Raw genomic sequence first — 14,798 nt, forward strand, 5'->3', positions numbered from 1 at the left:
TCTCTTAGATTCAGATTAGTCTTTATCAAGTCCTCACAGAAAACATGGGGGTGGAAGCCAACGACTGTGTGAAATGGGAGGAAAGGAAATTCTTGAGCTTTTTCTGAGAATTGATCCTTGGAGAAAAGATGGATGATGGAGAATACAAAAAAACCCAACTACATGCAAAAACCCACATTTTTTAGTGTGTTTGCTTTAATGGAAGTTTCCATTCCTATCTCTCTGTGGTGGTTTCCTACTTCATCACATATTTTAACAGCTTGTTTTATAATTGGACTCTGTGTCAAATTTTTATCCCTCTTTATTCAAACCATTCTTTGAAAGTTCCAGGGTCCCAGACCTGCTCCTGCTGAGCTAAATGGGATTCTTGACATTGAGGTGAATGGAAACAGGACTGGGAAGGCTGTACGCCTCATTAGATACACGATTCCACAGCACCCTCTAAAATTCTGCTGAACTCTCCCTTTCAAGCAAATAAAGCTGGTAAACTCAGAGGCCATGAAATGTCACTATTACATTTCAACACTTAAACTGAGGTACCTGATGAATTAGCCATCTTCTTGCCAGGCATCTTAGAAAACTGCAGCCCCTGAGGGATTTCCCCTGGCCGTTACCACTTATTGCAAAGTCAAAGAGAGAAAGCTAAGGTTATTGTTTTGCCTGTGGAATCAAAATATGCTGAGAGGGCATGTTATTCCCTAGACTTAGAGGTTTATTGCATTTCTAATTCACACCTAAGGTCACCATATGTCAAGTGAGTATGCATTCTGCTACCATGGCTACTGCCATCATTTTAACTCTAATGCTAAATAGTTCTACATTGGAACAATACCGACTTGGAAACAGACAATTTAGTGCTTATAGCAGAAGTCTTCTGATTAATGATGGAAAATTAGATGTTCTGGTTCTACCCTTGCATTTGTCAGACTCTCTAAAATCACACAAGTGATTTAATCACTCTCAGCCTTCGTTTCCAAGATCAGAAAGTCAAAGAACTAAAAGGCTTGAACAACAAGAGTAAACAAAGCTAGTACAGCAACAACTGCATCTGCATCTTAATTAATAAATTAATCAGCCTTTGATCAAATTTCATTCAGCAATTAAAAACACAATATGAGGTTTGAAATCTCTTACTTGTGTCCTGACAGGATCACTCCATGGTGAAGATGCTTCCCTTTGCATAATGCATTAATGTGAATTTGACCACACAATTGTCATTCCTTGTCATTTAAGTAGTCTCACAGTTAAGCAGCCATAATTGTCCTTTGGGTGTTATCTTAAATACATTAAAAAAGAAATTGAATGCTTTCACCACATTATAGCTGGGACACTTTTTCAAAGCTAATTTCTATGTCTGTGAATTATTCATAATACACTTCAAACAGGCTCTTCCGGATAACGTAATTGACCTTGTCTGCATGAAGCACCTACTACCTTGCCTTGGGATAATTTAATCTATGATGTGGTCCATTATTCAAAGGTAATGTCTTTTCATTAGGTTAGGCAATATATTATCACTCAACTAGTCACCTAATTCTGCATTTAGCGTATTCAAGTTTTCACTTTTTTTTTGTCATAGGTTACACTCATCATAGCAATATCTCACATTTAAGTAGCATGGTGTAACAGTAAGACAGCATTTCTCTTGATAAATGGAAGCAGGACTTTGAGGACTCTAATTTCAAGATTTAGTTGTGCATTTAAACCTCAGCTGGCTTTGTGTTTTCATGGGTGAAAGCAGCAAAGGGTATCTATTCAGTAAGAACTAGTGTAAGGTCAAAACACAAGTACAACTAATTCACCAGGTGGCAGAAGTTACGAAAACTCACATACTGTTCAGTGGGAACACTTATGTGTGGATGAAATATATACTAAATCACAGGTATGACACATATATAACACTTGCACAGTTTTATTTTGCTGTGTAGAGAAACCCCTGGTTGGTCTTCCATGTGAGGGAGCAGTTAGCAATGCTGGCTGTGGCTCAGGATGGCTCTGAACCATTGCAGCCTTCTCTGTAACAGATTATTATTAGGACCCAATTCCCTGCCACATATTCTCTTGAAGGACCTTGCTCAGTGAAGACCAAAGTAACTGATTATTTTTTGCATATGCATGGATTGAAATCTCGGAGGGAGAAAGAAAAACAGTTGAGCACCCAGCTCTCTACTGTTCTTCAACTACTTTGAACCACTTTAGTAGAATAAAGCAGCTCTGAATGTATTTGTCAGTCACTGACAAAGTCCTCCTGCATGAGTAAACCCTGAGTGACACAGTGATCTGGAGGAGCTCCTGCATCAGTCCCACTCCCTGCTCCAGCAAAGGGACAGAGATGATATTCTAATTTATACTGCACCACTCCAGCAACCAGGCTTAAAGATTCCTCTCCACCCCTCTGTACTTCAGCACTGCAGGGCCAGCCCTCTGTAGGAAGAGTGCTGGCTTTTTCAATCTATCAGTGCTGAAGTGTTTAGCTGCTGCTTGTAAATACTGCATTAACAAGCTATGGATGAAATTGTTAGCTCCTCTAAATATCTGAATTTTTAAAATGTTTCTGTGGTTTTTTAGTTTGTTTTAACTAAAGCCGAATTTAATGAAAGATGTAAAAACTAAGGAGTTAATCCACCATCTTACTTGCCTAAATCAGTATAAATATGCCAAATCCAATGGATCTGATCCTGCATATCTTTGAGCTTTGTAATTTTTTCAGTTGAATCATTTGTTACTATAGCTTTTCTCAAGCTGTCCATTAATAGAATGTTATGATTATGTTAGCTATTCAAAGCTTTTTAATCATGTTATATAAACACAGTTCAGTCTATGAATTGTTTATCCTGATTACATATTGTTTGAGTGTTCAAATTACAAAGCATTGCTTTAGAGCAGAAATAAAGGCAAGGGTGTCAAAGACTTCAAGGTGTTAGAGTGAACATTTACTCTGAAGGTCATTGGCTGAATTCCTGTTTGCATGAATATTCAGGAACAATCTGTTAATGCCTCAGAAAATTTCTGCAAAGACGAAAATCTCAGTATCATTGTCCAGAATTACATAAAAAAGAGCAATGAAAATTATCGAAGTGAAACTGAAATTCTAGTAAAACAGGAGTGAAATAGGTGATATTTATAATTATCCATCAACTAAAACAAACCAGCCAAGGGAAGTGTTGTTCCAAGCAAGATTACCTGCAATTGGCCTGACTGCTAGATCATATTTCACATCGGTCGAGTGCCTTTCACTGTGTAACCACAGTTGTGCACATTGATGGCTCCTGTCCCCATAATATGGTTATGTTTACCCATTAATTTCTGCTTTTGTGCCACAACCCAGCAACTGTGATATTACAATTGTTCTAATGGTCTGTTTCACTTTGTTCATTTACCTATTAATTTTGGCAATAGCATATTTCATGGAACATAAATTTCATCCTCTGAAAACGTGACAACCTGTAGTACAATATGGTCAAACAGATTCTGGAGCTTTGTATGGAAGTAAAATGAACTGTCCAGGGTGGTATTTTGGAAAGAACATACCTCCCTCTGGAGGCATCACTTGTATCTAAGGTGATTACTTCAGCACTAACAGGATGTAATGATTCACTCAGTAAAATTCTGCTTCTATTAAACAGGTACTTCCAATGTTCTGCAGATTGACTAGTAGCCCTAGAATGTCTCACAGAGGTAGTAAACAAAATGCAACACAATCTCTTTGTCTGAATCCAGAACATAAGTGTGTACTGGGTTCCATGTACTGCCTGAACAGAAAATAGGCACTACTGCTAGGAGAGATCCCCCTAGGACTCAGCCTAAGTGATGGTTGCAATGCATTTTCATTCCAAAAAAATTCCATACAGAAACTCAACATTAAACTATAAACCAAAAGGGAAATAGCAACATTTATTACTCCACCAGTTACAGTGCACAATCCAAACTTTCCCCCCTTATCTGGCTGAATACACCAAAAATCCCATTCTACCTCATCTGAATATATCATTACCTTCTTTGCAGTTTGGTAGGTCCATAAAAATTCATGGGATCACATCTTCCTGCTAAATCACTGTAACTGTGGTGACACAAAAGCAATGTTCATTCTTCCACTAGTAGCACAAGGGCAAGGCACAAGAGGTACCTACAGAAAGCTCACACTGGGAGTGAAAGACATCTGAGGTGTTCAGCTGAGAGGAAACACTTGTGTGGCTCTTTTTTGTGGCTACAAGGACTTGGTCATCTGTTTTAGCAGGGTATATTTAAATCAATCTAATGGCCCATTGCAGTTTCAGGCAAATTTGGTGTCAGTTGCAGCCTGATGCCTCAATTTTCTTCTTTGCTAAAGAAGAAAGCTACCTTTAGAGGAGAACTGCATAGATTAATTGGTTAACCTTTCTAAATGCTAATGCTGAAAAAAAAAACCCAAACAAACAATGAAACAAACAAAACCCACAAAACCCAAACCAAAAAAAAAAACCAACAACAACAAAAAAAAAAAAAAAAAACCCACAAACTTTTCTAATGGAGCTTCTGATTTCTGCTCTTGAGAGTAAAGGAAGAAGGCTCTTGATGTTGTTTTGAGTCCTGGACAGCTCAAGTGGGAATACACGCCTTGGCTAAACCAGTCTGAGTCCTTCTTTTGTCAAAAGGACTTGGAAGAAATTCAGGCTCAAAAGCTTTTTCATTTTTGTTCTCAATCTTTTGGGCCAAGAAGATAACAAAAAAGCTTCTCTAAAGAAGGTTTTTAAAAGGTTATTTTCTTTCAGGTCACCACATCTTTCTAGCTACTTGTCAATTCTCAGTCAGATCTGCTACTCTCCAGATCAGTCCAGATGTAAACAATTCTAAATTGCTTTTAGATGCTTCTTGTGAGTGGAAGAAGTACACAACTTTTTTTCCCCCAGTGTCTGGAGATATTTTCTCAAAGTATGCTTGCTTATCCTCTACATATTGGGGTGCTGTTTTTACAAAAGGAAGTAAGATACACTTAGAAGAGCTACTTTTATGCCCCCCTTAATACCAGGTAGCTCATGTAAGAGTATTTAGTTTAGCGTTTTGCTTAGGGAAGATTTTTGTTAATTTGTTGTTTGAACACTAAGTAATGCCAAAATGCCACCTTCAGCTGATCCTCATAGACTCTTTTCTCCTGTCTCTGTGTTCACACTTTCAAACTTGAAAATAAATTTTCCACAGGCTACCTTCAAACTGCAATGGGGGTAAATTACTGGACTTCAGATTTATAAGCAATGAATCTGAGAATTAATCTAATTATTCAGAGTCTTTTTTTACCACAGAGTTGCATTTTCTTTTCTCCTAATTACTTACATGATTAAGTTATGCTATTGATCTTTTCGTGTATAGCCTCCTAACACCTCTGTTCTGGACAGGTCAAAACAGTTCAAACAAAATATAAGCATAGGGGTTCCATCCCATCTGATTTTCTGCAAGTGCCTTGCTATGCATTTCTTCCCCAGGTCTAAAACAGGAGTCAAATGAACCCAAAAATACATAAAAAGGGGGTATTACAGCCACAGATGCTTTTTTATCCCACAAAATGATGTAAATTCCAACGAAAATTACTACTGCCATTTACTATTGCCACTCGTGACATCTTGGTAGAAGAGGTTAGATGAGAACTCTTCCACTGCTATGATTTACATCTGCTCTGCAAAATCAGAAAACATCATTCTCTGCACTGGCCCAAATTTGACAGACAAATTAGTTTAATGCCAGTAAGGCAATCTGAGTCTAATAGTGCCCAAGATGTTTAAAGTAGGACAGCTGAAAGAAGCAGACAAATGGAACTGTGATGAGAACACACTCCCTGCTGTGGCTCTAATGAGGGAGAAGGCACACTTTTCTGCTCAGGCAGCAGTCCTGCTTTCCTCCTGGAATGGAGGACAGGTTGCTGTCATAGCTAATGACCCACTAATATAACAAACCATGGATTAGCTGTTTGGTCTAATCACCATTATTTATTTATTGTTAACAATATGCTGAGTCCTGCAAATTATAAAAGGGACTATTACTGCTCATGATTAAGGCAATGTCGGAGTAGCTTGAAAGAATTCTGTCATTCTTCCCTTCTTCAAACTGTATGTATGAGTAGTTTATACAACTGGGTCTCTCAAGTCAGAGGTACCATTAAGAAGTGTTTGGTTCTGGCACATGTGTGCCTCATAAAACTATCCATTTCCAGACTCTTACTTGGATTGCAGAATTCCCTGAACTCAACGTTTTGGCATTACTGAGCTATGAGAACTTACATGATCCCTCAGGTTCCACAGGTTGAACAAAAGATATCACTGACTTTACTCCAAACCAGAAGTTCTTTGGGATCAAAAGTCCCAAACAAACAGATTGTAGAGGTCAAGTAAACATCTTGCAGCATCAGGTCACAGCACTGATTTCCTCATAGAGCCACCAATAATAGTGTACGCAATGAATTCCAGAATCCAGGCTCAAAATCTGTTGTCCAGATTTACATTTCATGTACCTGTACTATGCACCTTCATTAACACATCTGGTCAAGCTTCCTGTATACTAGAAAAGATAATTTCCACATCAGTAAAACACAATAGATCTATTTAGTTTGGAGTACAAATATGTTTTTTATGTAAACTGTAAAAGGTCTCAAATGAAATTAAATTTGATATAAAATACAATAAAATACAATAAAATACAATAAAATAAAATAAAATAAAATAAAATAAAATAAAATAAAATAAAATAAAAATATAATTCCAAAATTGCTCCTTAGACTTACAAAAGTAAATTCATTCAAGGAAGGGGAAAACCCAAAGCAAATACACAACAGAAAAGCAACAGAAATATCCAGTGACAGCAGAAGTATGAGCGATGTATTCCACAGATGCAAACAGGAGCTAACCATAGAAGCTCTCTCCTCACTACTCCATCAGTCCTTACTTTAAGAAGTGTTTTTTTAAGTTCACCTGACATTGTGTCTAAAGCAAGCACAGATAATGGTGCTCCAGTGTTCACTGGAGCCATCCCAGGAGACTCCTGCCCTGCTGGTGTCAGTGCAGAGTGATGTCAGGTAGCATTCTAAGCCTGCCTCTCCTGCAGGGAGTTTCAAAGAGGGAACATGTTTTCCTTCCACTGTGTTAGAGGCCATCCAGTGCATGGCTGAGCAAGGATTTATCCCCACGTTTCTTCCATCATTTAAACTCTTGGCTGCATTTTGATCTCAGAGAAACACAAGACTGGATGAGAAATAATGGCAGCAAGTAGCTGCCATTCCTTGCTTGGCAGCTGTAGCACAGCTGTAGCTGTACCTCCCTGCCAGCCAAGGAGGACAGTATAGGGCAAGGGGAGTAAAGGGTCAGAAGCTGGGATAATGATATTTCCACTGCTCACAGATGTGTGCAGGCTCCATGCCAAGTTACCTCTGCCATGCCACAGTTTTTGTATTCTGCACAGACCACCTGCATTTTAATCAACTGCACAGAAAACTCAACATAGCATCTTTTAAAATGGCTTTTAAATCTCTCCCTACAAAAAAAAAAAAAAAAAAAAAAAAAAAAAAGGGGGTGTATTGCATTACTGTGGTGAGCTCTGGTCCAAAGTCTCAAATACAGCACAAACTGTCTAAAGTTGTGCTTGTGAGAAGCTGTCACTGCCACTTTGGGGGGAGAGACAAGGCATGGTGATGGAAACACAGATGGCAAGTCAATCATTCTCAAAAAAGGGATCCTAATTAGCCAAGAATAATCACAGCACACAATCCACACCTGCCACCTATCCACCACCCCTTCAACACAAGCCCTTTTTTGAGGGCAGACTGCCCTGTTCTATGTTATTTTGTGCAATGAAAAATAGTCTCCTGGTAATGCAATAACAATTTAAAGTTATTTTGTACAAGAACAAATAGTCCCCTGGTAGTACATTAACAATTGAAAGTACTGAAATGATAAACTGGAAATTATATTCCTAAAGCATAAAATACCAGTGAGCAAAACCCCATTGGTAAATTACTGCTTGCAATGGGTCACTTTAGATCACCTACTGATACATCTATACAAAGTACTCCATCAGAACCCAGGCTTCAGACTCCTTTCTTCAAAAAGATTTACTCTAAAGTGGTGAAACCTTGGTGCAAACCATATCTCAAAAAACTGTGGGCACTTCAGGTGAAAAAATACTAGAGTTAGTGAAAGTCCTAGGTGAGTAACTAAAAAAGCTCTGGATGAGCACAAAACCTGTGTTTCACTGCATCCTGTAATACAAGAACTTAGTGCACTGAGCAAAACAGTAGTTAAAAACACATTTTAAAATGTAGTTCTGTAAAACAGCAGTGGGGAACTCCTGGAACTTGCTTTCCTAGGAGGCTGCAGGGCAGGCAGTCTAACAAAGCTCAAAAAGTGATTAGACAAGTTTATGAACAACAGATCCATAGTGGACACTAAAAGGGGTTGGCACTAGCAGAAGCACTAACACCCTTATTTGAGCAACTGTGGGTGATGGGGACACTGAGGGTCATGTTAAAGACTTCAACTTGTGTACTCACCTTAAGCTGCATCTCTTCAGCAGCCACTACTGAAAGCAGGGCCTGAAGGACATTTCTTAGCACCTTATGCTCTTATATCACTGGCTTCATCTGGAGCTAAGGAGGGAGCCTGCACAGACAAAGCTCTAGCAACACACAGGGCACAGATAAAGAAAAAAATGTTGGCCTGTCTCAGCAATGAAATTAAGTCTAAACTAAGAAATTGTATGTTTCTGTGAGGCAGCACTACATCTTTCCCTCCAATAAAGAGCTACAAAATGCAAATGCAGTGATTCTCCAGTGAGGGCAACCAGCTGCCTGGCATAAGGGGTCACAGACTGTGGGACAGCACCTGGTGCAGCTTGGCACTGAGATATGGGACTAGCTGGGATCCAAAGGGGAGGAGAGGAGGTGGAAACCTGGGTGCAAGTCATGTAATAGTAGGATTTGACAGAACAAAAGTTCAGGAAAGAGGTGTGTAGTTTAGGATGGATGTAGTTAGGATCAATGCTTGAAATCAAAGCTTAAGGTGACATGGTGTAAGAATTCTACTGGAAAGAGAAAAATAAGGAAGAAGTCAGAAAAAACCCACAACCTACAGACATTCCTATTTCTTTGATTTTGCTCTTGGACTGATCTTTTCTCAGTCCCTGCCTACAGAAATATGTTATGAACTTGACAGACTGTCAGCCAAGTATTGTAAAGCAAGCTATGCTGCCACTGATATAGCAGTCACTGTGCTAAGTCCTTGATAAGGTGGATGTGAGGAAGCTTCCCAAGTGACAAGCATTTGATTCCACCCACTGCTTCTAGAAAACTGAGCAAATTCAGTCAAGAGCTGGAGGTTTGTTCAGTTAATTTTTTCATACCTTCAAACATTCTGTATGCTAACAGTTTATTTAAACATGCATCTGCACACAAGTACCTGCCCTTATACACATGCTCCTTCCTTAGGTATTGCCTGAGATGCTCCATGAAGAAGGGAAATCAAAGCCCTGGGGGGCTACATTTCTTTTCATATTCTTAAAATACAGAGAGCACATTTTGAGGTAGCTCATCCTTCCTGCCCACTCTGCTTCTCTCCTGCTTGCTTGACTTGGCCTCTACTTGTAAGGGTAAGTCTGCAGTCTTTCCCTAAGAGTGTGGATTACTTCCCTAATTAATGCCAACTGTCAGATTTGCTCTTGTTATGTGAGTGTTTCTCCAGTAGGCCTGGGAAAGTCACAGGAGACTTGTGATTTCTGGGCATACAAGTTTCCTTTGCCACCTTCACAAACCTCCTGAAAATCTGTCTGATGGCAGAGATGTACAAACTACAGTTCAGGGCAATTTAATTTTTGCTTTCAAAGACACGCTTGCAGCTAAGCTATAGTATGACAGGGAGAACCAATAAGGCTGTTCCAGACAGCAGGAGGTGGAGATGAGTAAACTCCTCTGCCAACTGCCAGATTGCATGTCTGACACATTGCAGATGTAAATCCAAGAAACTCAATGGGGATACTACGCTCACTCACACCCGCTGAGGATGTGCCTGTGTCTTCAGGGCAGGAGGGAGTAGCAAAAGAAGAAAGAGAAATTCCTTGATATAAACTGGAACGATTTTTTGCAAGCCAGGAGCCTCCCTGGGCTCATCTTTGAGGCAGCCTAAAATGCCTTGATTGTCCCATTTGCCCCATGTCAAAGCTGTGAAAGCCAAAATTGCTGTGTAACAACATACATCTTCGCACTATGTCAAAAAGAAAGAGAAATGCTTCTATTCCTTCTCTGTGAAATATGATAGTATTTAGATCCTGAAGACAAGGATTTGGTGTGTTGGTGCTATCAGCTGTAATATCCTAATCATGTGTTCCATCTCCTTGTGGGGAAAAAAAAAAGAGCAAAGCCCAGAATGAGAGTATGCTCAGCAATGGATTAGATTTCTTGAAGGAAGAGGAACTTTTATAACTTTGTCAAGATTAGATATTCCTCTGGGAGATGCCCTTCCATCAGCATTCACTAGTGGGCTCAGCCCCGAGTGATGATGAGTGGAGACATTCAGCAAGCTGGATGAGATCAGGCAACATTTCCTGCTGGCCTACAGATGCAGTACATTAATACATGGCCATTGCACATTGAATTCTGCAGTCAGATCTGAAGTGTTGCTCATTAACAGCAATTACACATTAAGATACCCTGGCAACACAGAGGGAGCACAGTGCTTCAGGCATCCAGAAGTCTAGGTCAAATGAAGAAACAGAACCCAAGAGTTTTGATGTTGTTCTGTTACTCTGGCCCCAAAGCTGGCAAAAACAACACAGACCCTTCTGCAGCAAGTCACTCACACTTGTCACTCATCTTGAAGTTTAGGAGTAGAAATTCTTTAACTCCTCCAGACACCTGTAGTGTTCAGCACTACTTGGTCTCTAGGCTCCTCTGTAATACAACAACATTTCACTACAAAATTACTATCAATTAATAGAGTTTGCAGAAAAAAATGCTTTTCTACAAAAATACTTAATACTCAGTTAAGAACAAATTACCCTTGTCTTGTCATTTCAAGAACCGAAATGTTATTTTTGAGCATGCTTCACATCTTGCCAAATTTAAAGCCTTAGACTACTGAGAAAGCTCAGGATGAAAAAAGGAAAATTTGAAAGTGTAATTAAATAGCATAGAAAATGAAGAAAAAAAGAGGGATAAAATTATAGTGTCTGCTATATGCACAGCACTAGATTGCAATTTTTAAAATTATTATTTACTTATTTATTTCTCAACTGGAACTGCAGTAAAGACTAAATGAGTTGTGCAATTCTTGTGTGGTCAAGTGTCAGGACCACAGTGGCAAGAGACCAGCCAGACTGCTGGCCACCATCCCCACATCCTTTCCCTGTGCCTCACAGAAATGTGCAAAATTAAACACATGCAGACCTGCTCTAGTACTGTGGCATTCATCCTTAAAACAACATTTTGGAAATAGCCTCTGTGGGGCTTTATCTTTCTGCCATATCAAGTGTGGTGTGGGATACAGAAGCCAGCAACACTGAAAGTACTTGTAAGACATCAATTCCACTTCTTTATGAGCAGTTATGCCCATATTTTGTTTTCCCTTTGTGCTCTACCCTGGATGCTGATATTAACATTTCATTCTTTAAAAAAAGATTAGCAATACAAGTAATTCTTGGCTGTGAATCTGATGTTAACAAAATACATAATTCACAGCTTTTAAAAATAAACTGACTGTAAGACATCAGATTACTTGATCCAGAAACATTCAGTGTTATAGTAACTTTGCTGGAACCAGGAGGGTTTTGACACATCTCATTAGGCAATGTGGTTTCAAGACAAAAGGAACTCCCAAAGCAAGCTCCCCTTCAGGCTTTCCATGGTCCTTCTTCTAAACTACAGGCAAATTTAAGAGTTGCTAATAATCAAATAATCACCACGACAATACAGATGTTACAAGTAACAGAGGAGACTTTGAAGACATTCAGAAGTCTGCCCTTAATGTCATTCATCTCTCCAGGTAAACAAACATAAAATCTGACATCAAGACAGAGTTGACTGGAGGCCAGACACCCTGAGTAGCCACTGGAAATATGGTACTGCAGAGAAAAAGGATGAAACCCTCTGCTTTTTTTTTTTTTTTTTTTTTTTTTTCCTACTATACATTAAGCCAAGGGAAAAAAACATATTCCTTCTATTGTAAGGGGAACGTTAGTTTTCCCCTGAAAATGTACTACCAAGCACTTTACACATCATATTTAGGGCCATGGGACTCAGAAGAGGTTACACTCCCTCCCCTACAGAACATTATGAGTCTGGAGCAATCTGGATAATTTTTATCTTTAAGATATATGTAAAAACTGTAAATGAATAAACACATCTATTTGCCATCAGCTAAATACACTTTTTGTGGTTTCTAGGTAGCACTTTGCATTGCAGAAGTTTTCTGAGTCAGGGCATGCATGAAGAAAGAGAGTGAAAACTCCCCTGCAGAGCTCAGACCCTCTTGCACCAGAGCACAGGCACTGCACAGTAGAATCCAAAACAGTAAAAATTTTTTGCACTCTGTTCCATATTGCTACTATGAATTTGGGGTTTTTACTGGTTTGTTGTTTTGTTTTTCTCCTCAGCTGTGGCATGGCCTGTACCTGCTGTACAGGGGAGTTGAGAAGGCAAGATCTGGGATGGTGGCACTTACTGGGGGTGTTGAGGAGCCGTGACTTTTTGCAGTAGTAGGATGCCTCCTGCTCACAGTACTCAGCACTGTTTATCACGGCCTCCAGCTGCTCTGCACTGCTGTTGTAGTTGAAGGACATGGTGTAGGGCTTCTCTGGAGCAGCTCCTTGCACTCTGGTCAGCCCTGTGCTGTTGTGCTGCACTGCAGTCCAGATCTTATCTTCTGTTAAATGAAAAATGGTTGAACGGGAGGTTAACAGCAAAACACTTCCAACAAGCAGGGAACAAAAAACAACTGAAATCTAACATTTTACTGCAGGGAACAGAGCATCAGCAGGACCCCAGGCTCCAAAATGGGCATTTTGTGATGAACACCAATAGGTCTGTCTTCATTAAAGGTCAGTGTGGCCCACAAAGATATTTCTCCCTGAATCAGCTTAAGCAAACTCTGCACTGCCTGCTGAGCAAGAGAGAAACTTCAAGCTTCCTGGGAAGCACAGAAGACCTTCAGCTTCTTCTATTGCTAGATATCTGTATAAAATTAGATACCTTTCCAGTGGCTTTGTCCCTGAGAGAAAGCACATAGTAATATGGCTCATGGGGGTAACACTCACCTTTTGCCTGAGAGCACAGCCCATGCTGTTGTAACAACAAATGGAAGCAGTGAACTGCAGCTGATGAGCTTGCACAAACTCACCATGAGCAGAAAGCACAATCTCTTGCCAGAAAGTTAAACTGAAAGTATCTTCTTACTACCCAGCTGGAAGTCAGATCACTCATTTCACTCAGTTCTCAGATTTGTCTGCATATAAGTTGAGTGATGCCCTACTTGGATGACAGTATAGAATGCCATATGACTTGGCATCTGTAGTTAACTCTAAATATTGATGCTTTTCCATGCTGGGGAGCCTATTCTCATTTCCTTAATTTCATTTACTGGCAGAGTAAGGGATTGTGTAGGTGACAGAAAGCAGAATCTAGGCTCAAGCAAAACCTGCACCCTACAACCCAGCTCACAATCAGCATTAGGGTTGGCATAATGAGAACAAGAACAGCACATTTGGGAGCAATCATCTTCCAGGGAGGCTTTTTCCTACCTGGTTCTTGTATAGCAATGGGCAAGGCAGAAGGACAACCTGAATTTGCTGAGCTGACACAGAACTAAAGACAAACTCTTCAAAGAGGATTCACAGGACTGAGCCCTTCACATGCCCAACACTATTAGTAAGAGTCACATCCAGCAAATTTCCTCCTTATCAAACGCCCTGCTTGCCTAGGGAGGACACAAGATACTGACAGGGCAAAAATTTAAGGCAGCAATTTTCAATCATTTGATGAGAAAGAGATTTCGATCTCACAGAAAAATGCAGACAGTTACAGAGGAAAAAGTGAGATCTAGGCAATAGATTTCTATTTTGTTATTTATGCTTCATCAGGGAAACCCGAGATAACAATGAACCGTATCTTTTCTAAGCTGATTATAAAAACTGTGCATTTAAGGATCTGAATGGTTTTACCACATTACCTGGCCTGAGTTCTTACAGAGCCTGAACATTCCAGTTGCTCCCCAATAAACTGGCATGATGAGCCCAATAGCTCTGTGGACACTACAATGCATTGCAGTCAAAGTATTTTTCATTGAGCTACAAATATCCCCCAGATTACTTCAACAGAATGCTAATAGTTGTATAAAAATCCTAAATGGACTATCTATGCAAAGACACTCAGATGATTTAATGGATTGGCATTATGGTGGCATTTAAATGACAGGCGAGCAACAACAACCATCTGGAGACTACCTAGAGAGGTCTGCTCCAAGACCTGGCTGCAAGTCACAGAGAAATTAACTTGCATTAACTGTAAGGACAGTTTACACACAGCAAACCACACATTCACTCACAACCCTCTCATATTTCTGTGATGGTAGACAGAAAGTTTGCTATAGGTCTGAAGTTCTGTGGTTCTTACAGACTTCAGGGAGCTGCTTGTGGACCCGTGGAGTTGGAGCTCAAAGAAACGTTGCTGCAATGTGTGACACACAAAAGTCAGATTAAAATGATAAGAAATACTACAAATTTATTGCTTGTAATTCTTGTCCCAGTGGCTGTAATCACAGTGAACACTGTAGCACAATACCCTGCACAGTCCT

The 14,798-nt window shown here is 39.8% G+C and overlaps 1 protein-coding gene across 1 annotated transcript in view; it reads right to left on the minus strand.

Moving 5' to 3' along the window:
• Positions 1-14,798, minus strand: part of CNTNAP5 (contactin associated protein family member 5) — a 263,702-nt gene that overhangs the window by 64,672 nt on the left and 184,232 nt on the right. Inside the window, exon 13 of the mRNA XM_056496452.1 lies at positions 12,672-12,872. Coding sequence (XP_056352427.1) covers positions 12,672-12,872 — 201 coding nt within the window. The remainder of the gene's footprint in view (positions 1-12,671; positions 12,873-14,798) is intronic.

This window comes from Oenanthe melanoleuca, chromosome 7, assembly GCF_029582105.1.
Source record: "Oenanthe melanoleuca isolate GR-GAL-2019-014 chromosome 7, OMel1.0, whole genome shotgun sequence".
NCBI lineage: Eukaryota > Metazoa > Chordata > Aves > Passeriformes > Muscicapidae > Oenanthe > Oenanthe melanoleuca.